We start from the raw sequence: 18,611 nt of genomic DNA, 5'->3' as shown, positions 1-18,611 counted from the left end.
CCACCCCGTTACATCTTCATTCAGTCTTTAGGGCGCTTATCACAATCTCAGATTATCTTGTTTATTAGTTTACTAGTTCATCTTCCACTCAGGCAGAATGCGAGCACGAGGGCAAGATTTTGCCAGCTGTGTCCACCGCTGTGTCCCCAGCTTGGCACCAGACCTGGCAAGGGGTAGGAGGGGCTCTTTAGAAGCAGGTCCAACTCTCCCCAACCAACCAACCCTTGTCCTGCTCTGAGACTGTTTTACTGACGGCAAAGATGCAAGCTGGAGGTGGGAGGGACTTGGTGTCCAAGGGAATTGGGACTGACGGGGGTCTTGGGCCCAGATTGGCCCTAAGGTTCAGGGGGTCCCTAGGAGGGAGTGGTGGGAGTCAGGCCCTGAGGGAGGCGCTGCTGTGCCCCAGGCATGGTGGGGCTGGGCCAAGCCCATGTGTGATATGTCTCTCTTCCTCTGTCTTCTGTCATCTGTCCCGCGACATTATCTGTCTTGGCCCTTATGCACTAGGGGTCTGAGTGTCCCGAAGCTCAGGCATGGCGTCCACTGTGGGAGGTGCAGGGCCTTGGGCGAGGACCACAGCTATGTCAGACCCTCCGCAGATGACGGTGAAGGCTTGGGATTCCTCCGGTCCAGGGAGCTGGGCCGTCCCAGGCAAAGAAGTGGCAGAGATGGAGGACACAGTGGGGAGTGAGAGGAGGGAAGGAAAAAGGGAGCGGGGAGAAATGGTGAGGAACAGGGAGGCCGAGGTGGGAGGGGGTATCAGGAAAGAGAGAGAGATGTGGGCAGAGAGAGATATGGGGAGACAGGGAAGCAGATGTGAGAGCAAGAGAGACATTCACAGGGCAATAAAGAGGTAAGGGGAAAGAGGGAGAGAGGTGTGGGGGGAGAGAGACATGGAGAGACAGAGAAGGGGGATAGGAGAAATGCAGGGGCAGAGAGACAAGGCCACAGATAGGGGAGACACAGGAAGATGCAGATGAAGAGAGACATGGGCAAATGGGGAGATAGATGGGAGGACGGAGATGAGGGTCAGAAAGACAAAGACGAATGTGGGGGAGAGAGGAGGAGATTGAGAGACAGGGACCGAATGGGGGTAGGGGAGGCAGAAAGAGACACTGTCAGCCCAGGGGCCCTGGGAGACTCCATAAGAGCCCCAGGCCTGAGACTGAGCTCTGTCCTTGCCCAACTGGATGCCCCTCTTGTGCCCCAGCGTGGTTCAGGCCACGGTCTCACACATAAAGCCTCCAGGGGCAGCTACACTGCAGCTCCAGCTGACTGCTACTCTCTGGGAATATGAACCCATTGCTGCCGGCTCTGCTGATCTGCCTTCAGGAAAGACAGAAATTATTTTAAGACGTTGTTGAGGCCGAAAAAATCTTATCCGTGGGCCATGTCCAACCCACTGGCTGTCAGATTGAGACACTTAGCTACAGAGGGACTCTCGGGGGCTCTTTTCTGTGAAACCCCCTCCCACCTGTCTTGTCCAGGCAAGACGGAGAGCCCCCAGGGACCTCTAGCTTGGCCCTAGGGTTTTAAACTGGGAAAAGGCCTGGTCAAACTTTGATTTTTAAAGACATGATACCTCTCTCTCCCCAAGAAAATATTCAGCAGTAAAATACAAGGGGGCAAAAGGGCCTTGGAAAGGCCCCAGGAGACTCTAGCACAGGGGATTCAAACTCAAGCCCGACAGGGCCAGGCAGGGAGCTCTCCAAAGGACAGCACGGGCCTCCTCTGCTGCCAACCGCCTGCCTGGCTCTGAAGCCCGGCCCTGCAGTACCGGCTGCCTGACTCTGGGCAAGTTACTGGGCCATCCTGTGCCTCAGTTTTTTAATCTGGAAAATGGGGACAACACAGTATCAAGGCCTAGTGAGTTTTCAATAGTTATTAACTGTGTCTAGCAGGAAGTAACCGCTCCTTAAATATTACTATTAATAAATGGAGCGGTCACTAATCAGCTCCGACCAGTAGCTGCTTGGCATCGCCAGACTGACTTTTTCCCAGAAAAGCCGGAAATTTGGAAACATGGGGGACGTGTTCTGCTTTCTCGACACCGGCCCTTAGTTTCAAGGGAGCCCCGCACCGCCGCACTCACCCCGCGCGCCAGACCCCGGCGCGCGCGCGCCACCAGCCTCTCCCCGCGCAGCTGCTGCGCCAGCTGCTCCAGGGCCTGCAGCTGCGCCCGGTGCCGCGCGTGCCGCCGCTGCAACCTCCGCACCCGCCGCTGCAGCGCGCCCAGCGCCGCCCCCAGCCCGGCCCGGGGGTGCTGGGCGGCCACTCCGGTGCGCGGCCCTGCGGGGGCCGGGGGAAGGGCCACAGGGGTCAGGAACATGGTGGCTGCTGCCTCGGGGCCTCTAGATGCCGGTCCTAGCACCACGAGGTGTACAGGGCCAGGGGCCGGGACATCTGGACCAGGGGACAGGGGCGTGGTCTCCTGCGGAGGCGGAGGCACGCCCCCCTTCTCGGTGCTTCGGCAACTCCGCTGCCTCTGGAAGACAAGGCATGGGGCAGGGGGATGTCAGGGCTGGACTGATGTCCGTGACTCAGAGGGGAGTTTCCTCAGGAGGGGAGGGCTGAGGGTCAGACTCCACAGATCATTTCCCAGGTGGGGAAGGCTTGGGGTCAGACTCCAGCAGTGGGACCTCCCTGCGCTCACCTTGGTGGGCGGCGCCCGGGAGAAGATGGAGGGCACCGCATCCGGCCGCAGGTAACGCACGCCCCAGCGCCACTGGAAGCACGAGGGCGTGAAGTGCTCGCTGCACAAGTGCTGGTGGCTGCTGGGCACCCAGTGCTCACGGCCCATGTGCCGCAGCCAGGCCTGCAGCCGGGGGCCATCCTTCAGTGGGAACCTGTGGGGGTGGTGGGGTTAGCAATATCAGGTCGAACCCCACCTCTCCCTGAGAACACTCACACCTGGACGTCCCCAGGCTGCAAACTTCTGCCTCCCCTAGGCCAGAAACTGGCTCTGCCTCCCACCCAGGCTCTCTCTACCTCCAACCCACAGCCCATGCTTGGCTGCACCTTTTAAACACCCAGCGTCAGCCACCTTTCCCCCCCCCCCACCCCCCCCACCCCCCCAGCCTGCAGCCTCTCCTGGCTGGGTTTTAGCAGCAGCCCCCTTCCTGGTCTCCTTGCCCAAGGCCACTCTCCCTTTCTCCCCGGTCTGTTCCTCCATGTGAACTGAGGGAGTAGCTGACAAAATCAGACAAATCTAGGATGTGAGAGATTTCACATTCGTGGGGTGGAGTTATAGGTTAAAGGAGATTTAAGAAACATCAACCCAAATGCAAACGTGGACCTCATGTGCAACAAACCATTCTGTAAAAAGACATTTTAACAGTTGCGGAAAACTGAACGTGCACTGGCTATTAGATAATTGCAAGAAATTAATTTTGCTAGGTGTGATAACTGTATTGGTTTATGCTTCTAAAATAGTCTTAGAAAAACATTCTGAAATATTTATGGGTAAAAGACTTAATGCCTGGAATTTACCTTAAAATGCTGCATTAAAGGTATATGTGGGAGGAAGGCGAACAAAGATTGGCAAAATGTTGACAACTGGTGAAACTGAGTGATGGGCACATGAAGATTCATATATACAACTCTATTTTTTTGTGCATGCTTGAAAACACCTGTTAAAAAGTTTTTTAACAACTCAACAGCAACAAAAAAACAGGTAACCTGATTAAAAAATGGGGAAAGGACTTGAATACACATTTCTCCAAAGAAGATACACAAATGGCCAACCAACATATGAAAAGATGCTCAACATCACTAATGATTAGGAAAATGCCAATCAAAACCACATGATATCACCTCATAACCATTAGAATGGGTATTATTAAAAAAAACAGCAAATAAGTGTTGGTGAGGATGTGCAGAAATTGGAAGCCTGTGCACTGTTGATGGGGGTGTAAAATGGAGCAATGTCTATGGAAAATAGTATGGCGGGTCCTCAAAAAACTAAAATTAAAAATAGAATTACCATGTGATCCAGCAATTCCACTTCTGGATACAGACCCAAAAGAAGTGAAAGCAGAGTCTCAAAGAGATATTTGCACACTCATCTTCATTACAGCATTATTCACAGTAGCCAAAAGGTAGAAGAAACCCAAGTGTCCATCAACAGATGAATGGATAAGCAAAATGTGGTATATACATACGATGGAGTATTTTGTGGTTGTTAGTGCCATCAAGTTGATTCCCACTCCTAGTAACCCTGTGTACGGCACAGTGGAACCTGCCTGGTCTTTTGTACCATCTTCTCACCTTCTGGTGCTACATCAGACAATGCTCCACTGCTATGCACATAGTTTCATGGCCAATTTTTTCGGAAGTGTTATTCAGCCTTAAAAAGGAAGGAAATTATGACAAACGCTCTAATATGGATGAACCTTGGGGACATTATGTAAGTGAAATAAGCCAGTCACAAAAAAACACAAATACTGTGTGCTTCTACTTACATGAGGTATCTAGAGTACAGGAGTCAAATTCATAGAAACAGAAAGTTTCCTGGCTGCCAGGGGCTGGAGGGAGGGGGAAATTGGGAGTGGTTCAATGGGTATATAGTTTCAGGTTTTCAAGATGAAATAGTTCTGGAGATTGGGTGCACAATAGTGTGAATAAACTTACTAGTGAACTGTACACTTAAAAAGCGTTAAGATGGTAGATTTTATGTGTATTTTATGACAATTAAAAATAAAAATAAGTTTTTTTTTAAATGAACTATTTGGCTTTCCCAATGGGGATGGGTGGGGATTATCTGATCAGGCACCCTCTCATGGCGCCCCACTACTCACTTGTCCCCAACAGCCGTTTTTGCCCTCTTATATAGCAATACACTCTCTGTTTAGACCTGGGCTCAAGACTGTCCACAATAAAGACCTCATTTCCCAAGTTCATTTGCAGCCAAGGGTGGCCGCATGATTAAGTTCTGGCCAGTCTGTCCTGCGGCAGCTGCCAGAAACTGTGAAACATTAAACGTTTATTTGAAGCTGCTAAATTTAGGGATAGTTTGCTATGCAGCATTAGATGAACTAATCCAGTCAGTCATGCACATCCCACCTTCACCATGTCTTCCGTATCTGTGACATTTTTTACTTAATACTTTTCTTAAAATTGAGTAACTTTAAGTAATTCCCAAAGATACCTAAAAGAGAAACTTTACACCACAACTGAAAACAGAAAACCAGTATCGATTCCATAAATAGAAGTTAACCAGAAAAACATCTGGGTACTTTTACCCACTGAGGGTTATGAGGCGTGCTCTCACTTTGCTAAAAAGGAAGAGTAAATGGTGTTAGAGAGTGGGGGACATTCCCATCTACAGGGGACAGGGTGTTCTACTTAGGCACACGCACACAAAAGAACACTACACAGCTCTAAAACAGACTCCGGAGGCCTTCGATAAACTAACGTAGTCAGGCACACGTTAGGTAAATAAAGCAAGGTTCCAAACAGAGTCTATCAGCTTTTAGTTACTGTGGTAGGCTGGACAGCGGCCTCCCAAAGATATCTATGTCCTAATGCCTGGAAGCTTTGAATGTTATATTTCATGACAAAAAGTGTGATTAAGTTAAGGATCTTGAGATGGGGAAATTACCCTAGATCATCCAGGCTGACTCTAAATGCAATCACAAGCGTCCTTATAAGAGGGAGGCAGAGGAAGATACTACCACGGACAGAAGAGGGGAAAGCAATGTGATCATGGAGGCAGAGACCGGAATGACGTGGCCACAAGCCAAGGGATGCCGGCAGCCACCAGAAACCGGAAAAAGCAAGGAACAGCTTCTCCCCTAGAGTCTCCTAGGGAACGCAGCCCTGTCGAGACCTTGATTTTGGCCCAGTGAAACTGATTTGCACTGTGAGAGAATGATCCCTGTTGTTTTAAGTCACCAAGTTTGTTACAGCAGCCACAAGAAACTAACACAGTAATAAAAGGGGAAATAAGAACATATATTCAGATTTGCATATATTTGCATAAAGGAACACTGGAAAGGACACGTAAGAAACTGAAGAGGCCACCAGTGGGGAGGAGGTGGATGGGATGGACAGAGATGAGGGAGCAAGACCTCTCAGGCAAAAGGCTGACAGAGAGGGAAGAGGGGGCAGCTGGTGAAAGAGCACAGACGGGCTGACTCAGACAAGAGCTGTGGCCCCCTAAGAACAGACCCCAGGGCACTCAGCCAGGACCTCTGGCTGCTGCAGTCCCTTCAGCCTCCGCCTGGCATCCAAATGCTCTCGCCAGCCCCATTCTGCCTGGACACGCAGGAAATCCCTGGCAGCAAGCCCCCCTCCCGGCCCTCCCCAGCAGAGACTGCCAACTGACTACTCCACAGCCACGCTCTTCTTCTTCCTCACTAACAAAACTCCCCCTTTATTTCAGGCCTGATGCGCTGTGCTGAAGGACTGTCTCCCAAGTTCCTCTGCAGTAGGTGGGGCCACGTAGCTAAGTTCTGGCCAATGAATACTTTCGTGTTGTGTGACACGTCTGGGATGGTACCTTAAAGGCAAAGGAGTTCTCAAATGGAATCAGGGTAGCTCAAGGGGAAAAGGAGGAAAGTGAGTATCATAAACCACCTCTTCCTCATTTGGTTTTGTTCTTATTTCCTTTTGTTCCTCTGGATGGCAACCTTTATAATGGGCAATATCCCTCTCTAAAAATCTACCTTAAGTGGACAGCCAGTCTTCTTTTTAGAGAGTATTTTAGCCTTGCTGGTCATCTTATCTAGCGCATGGAGTGGTATACACTGCTGGAAGTTCTTCTTTTTTCCTTACTAACACAACTCAAACCATTTTCAGGGCAGTTAAATGACCAGCTATAAGACTACATTTCCCAGCCTCCTCTGGGGTTGGGGGGAGACCACTGATGAAGAACCCACCATTGGGTGGGGTTTCTGGGAAGGCTTTGTAAAGGGAGCCGACTCGGTTTGGAGTTGAGTCCCTTTTGCTCTTCCTCCCTTCCCCTTTCTTCCCACCAGAAATGGTAGGACATGATGGCTCGGGCTCTGGCAGCCATCTTGGATGGAGGCCACATGCTAAAGATGACAGAGCAGAAAGATAGGACCTTCATCCCTGGTGATTGTGAAGCTGCCACACGAGTAGGGGTCCACCAACCTCTTACATCCGAGAGAAAAATAAACCCTGTGGTAGACTGTATTACGGTTCAAAACATTTGCTGCCCTTCTTCACATGAAGGTTACACATCTCCGCTCCACTCACCTGCAGCTTGCCATAGACTTGCTTTGGCCAAAGGAGTGAAAGTGACATGGGCCACTCCTAAGTACAAAATTTACCAGGAGCCATTGGGTGATCCTTCCCACTTTCTGTTTCCCCCCCTCACAAGACCAGCAATACTCCACGGAAGGGCAGATCCCTCGGCCTGAGTCTCCAGTTAAGAGACTGTGGAGTAGGGGCACGAATGGCCTGCGAAGGACATAGAGCGAGTGAGAAATAAACCTTGTAGTAGTAAGCCACTGAGATTTTGTGTTTGTTACTGCAGCATAACTTAACCATGCTGATCCCTATAGACCCCCTACTTTGTTTAAGCCATTGTTATATTGGGATTTTGTTACTGCCAGCCAGATGCAATTCCTGACTGGTAGGCCCTCTGTTAGAGATGACTGTCGTTTGTCCCTGAAAGGGCCTATGACAGAACTAATGAATGTTTCCTCTGGCTGCTGGGTAGACTTTCAAGGGATTTCCCAGCAGCCACTTCCCCAGAACGTCTCACCTCGTTCCTACCTGGCATCCATGCCCTTCCCTGCATCTCCTCTGGAAACTGCTCCTCACTCTACTCTTAGCTAAGTGGCTTCTGCGAGACTGCCTCGGGTGGGCCTTGAGGTGGGAATGGGCTAGCCTATGTGAGGAACAGCCTGGCAGCCACTGGTGGAATTTAACCAACCAGACATGAACTGATTTTTATAAAGTCTGGCTGCTATGCACAGCTGTCACTGTTCTCCTCCTCCTTCTTATATGTGAAGCACTCAGAACACTGCCTGGCATACAGTAAGTGCTCTTAAGTAAGTCATTATTGTTGTGAGGGAGGCAAGAGTGGAAGCAGGGAGACAGCAAGCAGCTATCACAGTGTCTCATTAAGAGATGATGGTGGCGTGGACTACACTGTGAAAGCAGAGGTGACAAGAAGCGGTCAGACTGAATTTTTTTCTTTTTCTTATTTCCTAATAGTTTCGCTAGGATTTTTTCCATTTGCATTTATAATTGTATTGCCAAACTATTATGGGTTTTGTTGTGATTGCTGCAGGATGGGGATGTGTTTGGAAGGTAGAGTCAAAGGAAGGGTGAATGGGCCAGACGGGGGTGCAGTGGTGCTAAAGAAAAGAAAGGATCATGGATGGCTCCCAGGCTGTGTATTCAGTTCTTCACTGTGTGACCCCTCACCTATCCACGAGCTCTGTCAGGGCAGGAACAAGAGCTGTCAGGGTCCTTTGTGTCCAGCAGGAGCTTGCTTACTCCAGGAGACACTCAGAGTTGCTGAATTAAAAAATGGTGCTAGAGTGATATAATTTAAAGAGCAAGTCTGGGGGCCTGCCCAGTGGTGTAGTGGTTAAGTTTGCATGCTCCACTTTAGTGGCCTGAGGTTCATGGGTTTGGACCCCGGGCATGGACCTAGCACTGCTCACCAAGCCATGCTTTGGCGGCATCTCACATAAAATAGAGATTGGCACAGATGTTAGCTCAGCAACAATCTTCCTCAAGCAAAAGGAGGAAGATTGGCAACAGATGTTAGCTCAGCAACAATCTTCCTCACAAAAACAAAAGGCAAGTCTGCACACACTGATTTCGGCTTAAAGACACCTCTGCACTCCTCCTACCCTGCACCAGGGTCCCTCAGGATAGCTGGGACATGGACTGCCGGGTTTCCTGAGGAGCCCACCTGAAATGCATTCATTGAATTCATCCAACAAATATTTACTGAGTGCCCACTACGTGCCAGACACTGTTCTAGGTGCTGGGGACAAAACACAGAACAGGACAAAAATCCCTGCCTTCATGGAGCTGACATTCTAATTTATTCTAGACAATAAACAAATACATCAAATATGTGACATGGCAGAGAGTGGTAAGTTTAGAGGGAATAATAAAGCAGGAGGCAAATAGGCAGACTCTGTATATATCTGGGAGAGGGTTATCATTTTACACAGAATCGTGGTCATAAAAGGACGAACTTTCCAGGCAGAGGGAACAGCACAGGCAAAGGCCCTGGGGCAACAATGTGCCTGGCATGGCAGAGGAACACTGAGTAGGCCAGTGTCATTGGAGCAGAGTAAGGGGCAGGAGGGAGGAAATGGGGTCATACAGATATCAGGAATCCAGCTCCTGTAGGGCTTTACAGGTCTGCTTTCTGCCTGCTCGAGCCTCACCTTCTTGTCTTTTATAGAGCGAGGTGGGAGTCAGGGGAGGGATCTGAGCAGAGGAGGGCCCTGATCTGACTCAGGGGTTCACAGGTCCCCTGTGACTGCCTGTGGGGAACAGACTGTTGGGAGCATGTTGAGCAATGAAGAAGCTATAAAATATGCAGTTGGGAGGTGATAATGGCCAAGACCAGAGCAGAGGCAGAGAAGGGGGTTAGAAGTGGTCAATTCCAGAAAAAATGTAAAAGGGGAGCCAACAGGATTTGCTGATGGACTGGATGAGCAACGTATCCTGGTCAGTCCAATTAACAAACCTGCAGTCCAACAAAGTCAGGTTTATTTACCATGGCAACAAGGGAGACTGCACAGCAGAGAGACTGGGGGGAGTCTCATAAAACAAAGGAAAAGAGAATAATTATCTGGGTTTCAGGGAAGGCTGAAGTGTAGGTGAAACGTAAACGAAACAGGGTTGGGAGAGGCTCAAAGCAAAGCAGAACTGTGTGTAAAGGGATCAATATCAGGTCTGGATGGTGAAGTGGTCCCAGGATCCTGTCCCCTTGGAAGCTATAAAGTTTTGATAGATGTGGCCTGCTGTCCAGAAACCCCTTACCAGCAGCTCTGCACCTGGATTATAAATCGAGGCTGATTCTCTGTGCCAACGTGACCTAACTCCTCCAGGCGTTGAGATGTTTCATGCTTACTGATATAATTTCAAACAGCAAAGTTTGTGGTAGACTATGATTTTAGAGAACAAAGTTTCCTAGTGAGTAAGAAAGCAGTAGTCACTCAAAGAGGAGTTGTGTCACTTTACATCTGCAGCATGTCCCTGAGAAAAATATACAATTTTTTTTTCTTAGTGACGCGTCAGCTGGCTTTTTCCGTGTCGGTTAATACAGCCAAATCGATGAGAAGGCAGATTTTTTTTTCTTACAGTTCAAGCTAAGATTTTTACTTTCTCAAGTGTGAGGAAAGAGGAGAGGTAAAGATGACGCTAAGGGTTTCTGGCCTGAACAACAGGAAGGATTGAAAGCTATTAACTAAGTAGGAAAGGTTGTGGGAGAGACAAGATGCAGGAGCTCAGTTTCGGACGTTGAGTTTGAGATGCCTCAAATTCGTGGAGGTGGCGAGTGGGCAGTTGTAGACTCCTACAGAGCCTGGACCAATCTCACTTCCCCCTGCACAGCCCTCCTCTCGTTCCGTTCGTCCTGTTCACTATCTGCAGTTAAATAAGTACCCCTGCTGTCACACAACTGCCCCTTTGCATGGGCGGCGTCTGCCGGTGAACGGCTGGGAATACCGTCTCCTCACCTCGCGAACTCTGCTTCTAGACGCCTGCGAGCTGGAGCAGGCGCCCCGCGCAGCTGCGTTTATCTCTGGCCCCGCCCCCACAGGGCCCCGCCTCCCCGCCAGCCCCGCCCCGCGCGGGCGCTCACTTGTAGAAGCTCACGGGGCGGTTGTCCGCGCCCAGTCGGCCCGCAGTGTTGGAGCAGTTCGGAGCCCGGCAGTACTTGGGCATGGCTGTCCACCCCCGCCGAGTGTGGGCCGCTCTGCTGCGCACTTTGGTCCTCCCCGGGCGCCGCCGAACCCCGCCCCGCCCACGCACTCGCCGCCTGCCTCACGTGACGGCCCTGGGTGCCTGGTCACGTGCTGGGGAGGGAAGAGAGCGCCTGCGTCCTACGTGCCCGGCCGCGTTACCACAGCTACGCCTTCCTCAGGTGGCCAACGGGGAAGAGCGAATGCGTCTGCGCAAAGCCGGATCTTAGCGACCCGGACCTAATCACGTGTTGGCGGAGACGGGGCGTCACCGCGCTTCTGAGTCTGCGCCAACTTGGCAGTCTCTTTCGCTCCACCCGACGCTTACATCCGGGCGCCTGCCATTGCGAGGATAGTCGCCGGGGGGGGGGGGGGGGGGGGGGGAGGGCAGCAAAAAGCGAGGTGAGGAGGCTTTGGCCTTAGCGTCGTAGAAGTTAAAACCTGTACGTTTCAGTGAATGATGAAAACACAGATTGGATAGAAAAGCCGCCAACTTGTGATCGAGCATCAGGTCGACTAGCTGTGGCTCCACCCTGCCACAGACCCTCCGCTCCGCCTCCTAGCCCTCATTGGTCAAAAGCACCGCCCGGCAACCATGCGATTGGCCAGACCGGCGGCCTGCTGTGTCCAATGAGCGGCGGCGCCGGCTTTCCCGCGGCGGTTCGCTATTCAAGTGGGTTGTGGCGGCGGCGGCGGCGGTTGGGGAGTGTAACGGTCGCCCGGCTCCCGCGCGACGATGGCGGCCATAGGGCCCGGAGGCTTCGCGCGGAACGATGCAGTCGAGAAGCTGCCATCCGTCATGGCGGGAGTTTCGGCGCGGAGGGGCCAGTCCTCTCCGCCCCCTGCTCCACCGGTCTGCCTCCGGCGGCGGACGCGACCCTTGGCGGCACCCGAGGAAACGATGCAGAACCGGGTGAGGTGCTGCTTGCCCTGCCCACCCCATTTCCTGGCTCCCTGGGCCTCCCCTCGTCCCGCCCTTAGATCTTTGGCCCCACCTATCAGCCCCCCGCTTGTCCCCTTAGGCTACTCTGTGGCCCCGCCCCATCTCCCAAGCCCCGCCCCTTTAGCCAAGGCTCCTCCCACCTTCCCGTGTTCTCAGCTCTCGGGTACTGCCTGTCATTCCTAGCCCCACCCTTGGCGTATTCCTGGGTTCCTCCCTGGTCCCATTCCTGGGAGTGTATTTTAGGTCTGGTCACCTCCTAGTCCCGCCTTGCTGTGCATCCTTTCAGTCACATTTAGACGTCTCTCTGGGCTCTTCCGCTGCTGTTGACCTGGCCCCACGCTGCGTCTCCAGGGTCCCTACCAGGGTTCAGTCCCGAGTCCTACCTGCTTCAACTCTCCCCCAGCTCTACTCCGCCTTCCGTCACGCCCTGCCTTCTCTTTCCTTCTCCATTACCAAGGTGGGATTCTTATTCCATATTGCCACCCTAAATTGTGGAGAGTATGTGAATGATATTTGTAAAATCTCAGCATCGCTGCCTGAAGGGAGGACGTACAGAACAGTTCCCTAAGTCCTGAGACACAAACAAAGGGGAAGATTTGAGAGTAGGCAGAAGGAATTCGATTAGCACAGCAGCAATTTTTAAAAAATTGTTCTCCAATTCCCTGAGCCACAAAGTCTGCTTTTACAAAATGGAGATAACAATAACTATACCGTGGAGCTGCAGAGAGCTGAAATGAAATTGTGAATAGGGCCCAGAGTCCAGGTAAAGGGTGGATACATGGTAGCTGCTGCTGGATCTTGTTCCTGCCCCTTGGCTTCCTCTCACTCTGATGATATCATCCACTCTTGGCTCCAAGGCCCTGGGCAAGTGGCCTCTGCCCACCTCTCTGGCTGTACCTTCTTGTCCTCCTGCTCACCAGGGTTCAGTCACACTGGCCTGTTTTCTGTTTCCCCGAGGCTCCAGGCTCTTCCTGCCTCCTCACCTTTGTGTTTCATGAGTCCTCTGTCTGGGCTTTTTGCTGCAGTCTACCTGGCTGGCTCCCCGTCTCTCAGGTCTCAGCCTGAATATCCCAACCCAAGAAGCCTTCTCGAACCCCAGCCTAAAGCAGACACCCATTTTAATCTCTCACCCAGTGCCCTGCACTTCATAGCCCTCATCTGTGTGTTTCTGAAAGTGAATGTACAGAAGAGTGGAATAACGGTAGCAGTTTCAGAGAGGCAGTACAGCAAGGTAGTTTAGAGCACCACCTCTGGACCCAGCCTGCCTGGGCTTAAATTCTGTTCTTCCTGCTAGGAACTTTCCTGTGCCTCAATTTCCTCATCCATAACATGACGATAATAGTATGAATATTCCCTTATAGGGTATTTTTGAGGATTAAGTGAGCTCACATATCTTAAGCACTCAGAACAATACCTGGCACATTGCAAGTACTTTGTTAGTGTTAGCTACGACTGTTATTATTGTGTATTTTGGTTAATTGATATCATTTATTTATTTTTCTTGTTTGGCTGCGCAGAGTCCATCTGGCTTGCAAAAAACCTAGTCTAAACATGACCAGTTGTACTAATTCTCAGTAATGCTGATTGACAGATAAAACCCATGTGAATGCCACTGCTTGGGTGCCTGGGTTAGAGTCCTGGCACTGATCCTTCCTGGATGGGTAACCCCTCTGGGCCTCTGTTTCCGCATCTGTGAGATGGAGAGGATGATGCCAGTAGTGACCAAATCACAGGGTTAGTGTGAGCATTAATTAGTCAACACAGTTAGAGGTATTGGAACAGTGCCTGGCTCCTGGTAAATGCGCACTAAATGTTAGCTATTAGTATCTTGTTTGCCTTTCGTTTCTGAGGCCAAGGACTTAATTGAGAATGTTTTACTTTGTAATAATTGGAAACTCATCTATTCAAAATGTGAAAATGTCACAGTTCTACAAGTCCGTACTCTAAATTGTTTAATCAGCCATGGTGGGGACTGGCCCATTTAACTTACTTTGCTTAGAGAGTTTTTTTCATTTTAAATGTGATTGTTCACCTGTTTCTTTACTTATCGAACCTCTAGACTATGAATTTGGTGAGGGACTGGACAGTGTCCACTTTGGCTCACTGCTGTGTCCCCTGCAGGGCCCAAAGTGCTTTTCAGAGCCAGACTACCAGGGTTTATAGCCTAAACTTGCCACTCCACAGGGCTGGGACCTTCGGCCTTAGTGTCCTCATCTGTAAAACAGGGCCGATATTGGTGCCTTCTTCCTTGGGTTGATGTGGGGTTCCAGGTCTTTCATCTGTGTAAAATACTTAGAGATTTCCTCAGATGTCACCTCACGGAAGCGTTCTCCCTTCCCCCACGCTCCCAGTTTCCTTCCCTGCATTGTTTTTTTTCTGTTGCTCCTGTCATTGCCTGGCGTTTATTTTACATATTTGTTCTGTTCATTTTCCATGTCCTCCGTCTCATCACCACCAGAATGTGAGCTCCAACAGGGCATAGAGTTTTGTCTCTCTTCCTCACCATTCTGTGCCCTTCACTGAGCACTGTGTATTTGTCAAAGGAACACTGAGGAGAACGAGTGTGAGCTGCTGGTGCATGACTAGAAGCTCAGTGAGTGTAGTGTATATAACAGGATCTGAATGGGTGGCTGAGGCAGCTGTGCCACTGGGCCCTGCTGGGGCAGGTGCTTCTGACTGGGGCCTTTTCCCTGCAGGTGTCACTCGAGAAGGTGCTCGGCATCACAGCTCAGAACAGCAATGGCCTAACCTGTGACCCCGGCACAGGCCACGTGGCCTACCTGGCAGGGTGAGTGAATGGGTGGGCTTTGGCTTGTCCACCTGCAGAATGCAGATAATGCTGCTGACCTCTGAGGGCTGTGGAGAGGATTCCACGGGCCCATCTGTGTCTAGATTGGTACCTGGTATGAAGTGAGGGCCATGAAGGCCTCATCATGACTGCAGGTAGGGGGTGGCAGCGATCCTGGGGAAGATAGGTGGTTGAGACTCAAGCTGCGATAGCAGGCAAACTGGATTTGTGTCTCAACTCCACCCTATATGCCCCTTTCCGACCATCCCCACCCTGTCCCTGACCAGCTAGGTGGCCCTGGGCAAAGGACTTCTCTCTGGGCTTCAGTTTCCTCGTCTATAAAATGAGACTGACTTCTGACCTCACTTGGCAGTTGTGAGGATTTAAAGAGATTGTGGAAGTAAGGTCTGATTAGCCCAGGGCCTGACAGAATGATTTCCACAGAAGAGGTCTTGGTTTCTGTTTAGTGACAGAATAATAATAATAATAATAATGTGAAGTGCCCTAGAATTCTCAGCATAGACACCTGGAGGAAGAGACCAGAGAATCTTCTGTTCAGAGGGAGCCTTGTTTATATGTGGGCACCTGTGTTGGGAATAGAATTGTCCCTAGGCCCCAGTACTCCCCTGAGTTTGGGCACATGTTCCTCTTTCTTCCCAGCTGTGTGGTGGTGATTTTGAACCCCAAGGAGAACAAGCAGCAGCACATTTTTAATACTGCCAGGTAGGCTGGGGCCTGGGCATGGGGTAGGGGTGGGCCCAGCATCCTGGCACATCCTCCCCGCACGTTGCCTGGCAGTGCTTGCGGATGGGAGACTCATGCGTTCACTCACCCATTGGTCTGCTCCGTGCTCGATACTGTTCCAGGTGCTGGGGACACGGCAGTGAACCAAAGAGATGAGAGCCTCTGCTCTCGTAGAGCTGACAGCTCAGTGGAGGAGACAGACTCAACCAGTCGGCAGATTACTAGCCGACTGTGACCACTGCTGTGGCGGAGATGATGGGATGTGTTAGGGCAGGTTTGCGGGCAGAGAGTAGTGCGGGCAGCCACATCAGAGGGCTCAGAGAAGGCCTCCCTGGGGCTGAGACCTGCAGGAAGTGTGGGGGTGAGCCCTGTGAAGGTGGGAGGAGAGCGTTCCAGGCAGAGGGAACAGCAAGAGCAAAGGCCCTGCAGTAACTGAGAATCTCGGGTTTGAGGAACAGCCAAGGATCCATGTGCCTGAATGGAGGTGTGGATGAGGGGGAGATGAGGCTGGAACAGGCTGAAGCCACGTCACACGTGCCTTGGCAAGGGGGTTGGATACTGTTGCAAAGAGTGCACTGTTGGGCATTCACAGGCTGGGGATCGGCTTTCCTCACTGCAGCCCTCCAGTATGTGCTATCTCCCTTCTCTGTTTTACTTTTCTCCACAAAATGTTCTGCTTTCTGATGTTCTGTCCAATTTCCTCACTGATGACCTCCATAGTCTGCTTTCCACAGTGTGAGCTCTCTGAGGGCAAGGACTTTGTCTTAGTTCAACCTGTGTCCCTCTCCCTTAGAGCAGTGTCTAGCACATGGATGGCACTTATTGTTTCCTGAAGGAATGAATGTGATCTGGGTTGTAGAAGGATCCTCCAGCCGCCAGTTTATTGGAGAAGGCCCTTGTTCTGAGCAGGCCCCAGTTGGTGCCCTGGGGTCTGCTTTGGGACTGATTGATCACTGTGTCGTCCTGGGGCTTTGGTCCCAATTGGGTTGTGACCTTTGGGAGGCACCCCACTGCCATTATTTATTTCATAAATGCTGCAAAAATATCACTCCGTGGTGTAGCTCAAGCTTAGCTCCTTTGGCCTGGTTCTCCAGGTGGACGAAGATGTGAGTTTTCTTCTTCCCTTATGGTCCATAAGGTACAGTCCTTAAGATATGGCAGGTCCCTGTGGCGTGACAGATACAGATTCCCTCTTGGAAGGGGCTTCTTGGACTTTGGCTCCTGGCTGTGGGTTCTGTCCCTGGTGGTGAGGGCAGAGGTGGATGGATTCCAGTCCTGGCTCAAGTGTTTATTCACTACGTCTTCTCAGCTGAGACACTTCTTGGCAACAGTCGCAAACTAGAGGCCCATGGACTTGTCTGACACAGTATGTCTGAAAGATTGGACTAGTTGACAACATTTAAAGTTTTTTACACAGGAATCCAGATGCCCTCTCATTTTGGAAAAGTGAGAGATTCTGGCCCCTGGGGCCCACATTCCTCCTGTGGCAACGATGGGCTGGAGTCTGGTGGCATTTGTCAGAGCCCCCTGGGCCAGTTCCTCTCATCCTCCCTGTTGCCTCCCTGGTTGCTGTAGACAGTGGAGTAAATAACCTTGATCTGAAGCAGGCGGCATGGAGGTGTCACTCTCAACCACTGGTGGGTCTGTCTTAGGAGGCGGTGTGGCCTGTGTGGAGGTTTTCACCCTGGCTGCGTTTCAGCCCCCTGATCCCTGGGCCTCAGCCCCACAGAAGGCTGAATCAGTTAGTCTAGAGCCAGGCCTGGGCATTGGCAATTTTTGAGCTTTTTATATTTGAAATAATTTCAGACTTAATAGTACAAAGAGCTCTTGTACGCCTTTCATCCATGTTTCCGAAATGTGATCGTTTTACCACATTTACTTTATCATTCTCTATACACATTACTTTTTTTCTGAACCGTTTGAGAGGAGGTGGCAGACTTGATGTCCCTGTACTTCTAAGTACTCCAGTGTGTATTTGCTGCAAAGAAAAAAGGCAGGATCCTTAAAAACCATAGTACATTCAGCAAAATCAGGACGTTAAAATTGGTACATCAATACCATCTACTCCTCATTCACATTTCACCCTTTGTCCCAAGAACATATAGCAGAAGGATTCTGTCGAGAATCACATATTGCATTTTGTTGTCTCTTCAGTCTTCTCCAGTCTGAAGCCATTCCTCCATCTTTTCTTGACTTTCATGACCTTGACGCTTTTGAGGAGTACAGGCCAGGTATCTTTAGAATGTCCCAACGTTGAGTTTGTCTGATGTTTCCTCATAGATAGATTCAGGTTCTCAGAAGGAATGCTGCGTTCTTCTCAGGCATTCTCTCAGGAAGTGCACAGCATTGATCTCTCCCCTGACTGGTGGTGTTTCCTTTGAGCTCTTGGTTAAGATGGTGTCTGCCAGGCTTCTCCCCCGTGAAGCTGCTCTTTTCCCCCTTGTAATCAGTGAGTAGCTTGGGGGAAGCTCCTCTGAAACTGCAAATATTTCCCTGTTCCTCACCAAACTTTCACTCACTCGTCTCAGCACAGCTTTGACGTTTTTCAGAAGCTCCCCAGGGAATTCTAATGTGCAGCCAGGACTGAGAACCACGGGCTTAGAGGCCAGGGCTCTGCCCTGTCTGGTGAGGTCAACTTGGCCAGGGCACCTCCCTGTGTTGAGGTCCCCGCACCTCAGAACTGGCTAACGAGAGTCCTGGCTTCACGGAGCATGTGTGAGGAGTCAGTGCAGTGATGCCCTCACGGCATTTGGCAGAGGGCTGGGCACAGGATCGGGGCGTGCGACAGGTTAGGAGTAGCTGCAGGCTACAGAAACCCCACAAGTGTGGCTTAGAACACAAGGATGTGCTCTTCCTGCACCTAAGGTGGAGGCAGGCACCCAGGGGGCTGGTGTCTCTGCGAGTAACAGGGACCCCACTCCTTTTGTCATTCTGTGCCACGCTTACTGTGAGGCTTCTGTTCTTGAGGTCGCCTCATGGTCCAAGATGGAGTCTGGCTGTCCTGTCTTCATTTCAGAAGGGGAACGAGTGGGGAGCAAGGCAGAACGTTCCCTTTGAGAAATTTTTCTGAGAGCCTCACAGAGCACTTCAGCTTACCTCTCCTTAGCTAGACTCAGCCGCGTAGCTGTGCCTGTGCAGCTGCGAGAGAGGTGAGGAAGTACACTCTAGCTGGGGATGGTGCTATCCCGGTGAAAACTGGGAGTCCGTCGGTGAGGGAGGGGGGGCGAGTGGT

The 18,611-nt window shown here is 51.0% G+C and overlaps 2 protein-coding genes across 10 annotated transcripts in view; one reads left to right on the top strand and one right to left on the bottom strand.

The window, feature by feature from the left end:
- Positions 1–31: 31 nt before the first annotated feature.
- Positions 32–11,031, bottom strand: THAP8 (THAP domain containing 8). Of its 3 annotated transcripts, none has more exons than XM_046681283.1 (4): positions 10,805–11,031; positions 2,654–2,846; positions 2,093–2,485; positions 32–163 (listed from the first exon to the last, which is right to left on the bottom strand). In XM_046681283.1, the coding sequence occupies exons 1-4, from the start codon at positions 10,885–10,887 to the stop codon at positions 89–91; spliced, it is 744 nt and encodes a 247-aa protein (XP_046537239.1). In that variant the 5' UTR covers positions 10,888–11,031; the 3' UTR covers positions 32–88. The 3 variants fall into 3 exon arrangements, with proteins under 3 accessions (XP_046537239.1, XP_046537238.1, XP_046537240.1); XM_046681282.1 differs by having other exon boundaries at positions 32–637; positions 10,805–11,029; XM_046681284.1 differs by lacking the exon at positions 32–163 and adding an exon at positions 504–1,326 and having other exon boundaries at positions 10,805–11,030.
- Positions 11,032–11,331: 300 nt separating this feature from the next.
- WDR62 (WD repeat domain 62) overlaps positions 11,332–18,611 on the top strand; it is a 46,998-nt gene continuing 39,718 nt past the window's right edge. For 3 of the 7 annotated variants that reach the window (XM_046681104.1, XM_046681106.1, XM_046681103.1), the window contains exons 1-3: positions 11,340–11,817; positions 14,544–14,635; positions 15,296–15,358. In XM_046681104.1, the coding sequence (XP_046537060.1) occupies positions 11,641–11,817; positions 14,544–14,635; positions 15,296–15,358 (332 nt within the window). In that variant the 5' untranslated portion in view covers positions 11,340–11,640. Of the gene's footprint in view, positions 11,818–14,410; positions 14,441–14,543; positions 14,636–15,295; positions 15,359–18,611 lie in introns of those variants that run through there. The other 4 variants (XM_046681107.1, XM_046681105.1, XM_046681109.1 and 1 more) reach the window with 3 other exon arrangements.

This window comes from Equus quagga, chromosome 13, assembly GCF_021613505.1.
Source record: "Equus quagga isolate Etosha38 chromosome 13, UCLA_HA_Equagga_1.0, whole genome shotgun sequence".
NCBI lineage: Eukaryota > Metazoa > Chordata > Mammalia > Perissodactyla > Equidae > Equus > Equus quagga.
This window is presented reverse-complemented; position numbering and strand designations above follow the sequence as displayed.

Coding starts and splice junctions, on each gene's coding strand:
- THAP8 (XM_046681282.1), bottom strand. CDS start 10,887: ATGCCCAAGTACTGCCGGGCTCCGAACTGCTCCAACACTGCGGGCCGA. Junction 2,847..10,804: donor CGCCCCGTGAGCTTCTACAA/GTGAGCGCCCGC, acceptor CCACCCCCACAG/GTTCCCACTGAAGGATGGCC. Junction 2,486..2,653: donor CCCGGGCGCCGCCCACCAAG/GTGAGCGCAGGG, acceptor CTTGTCTTCCAG/AGGCAGCGGAGTTGCCGAAG.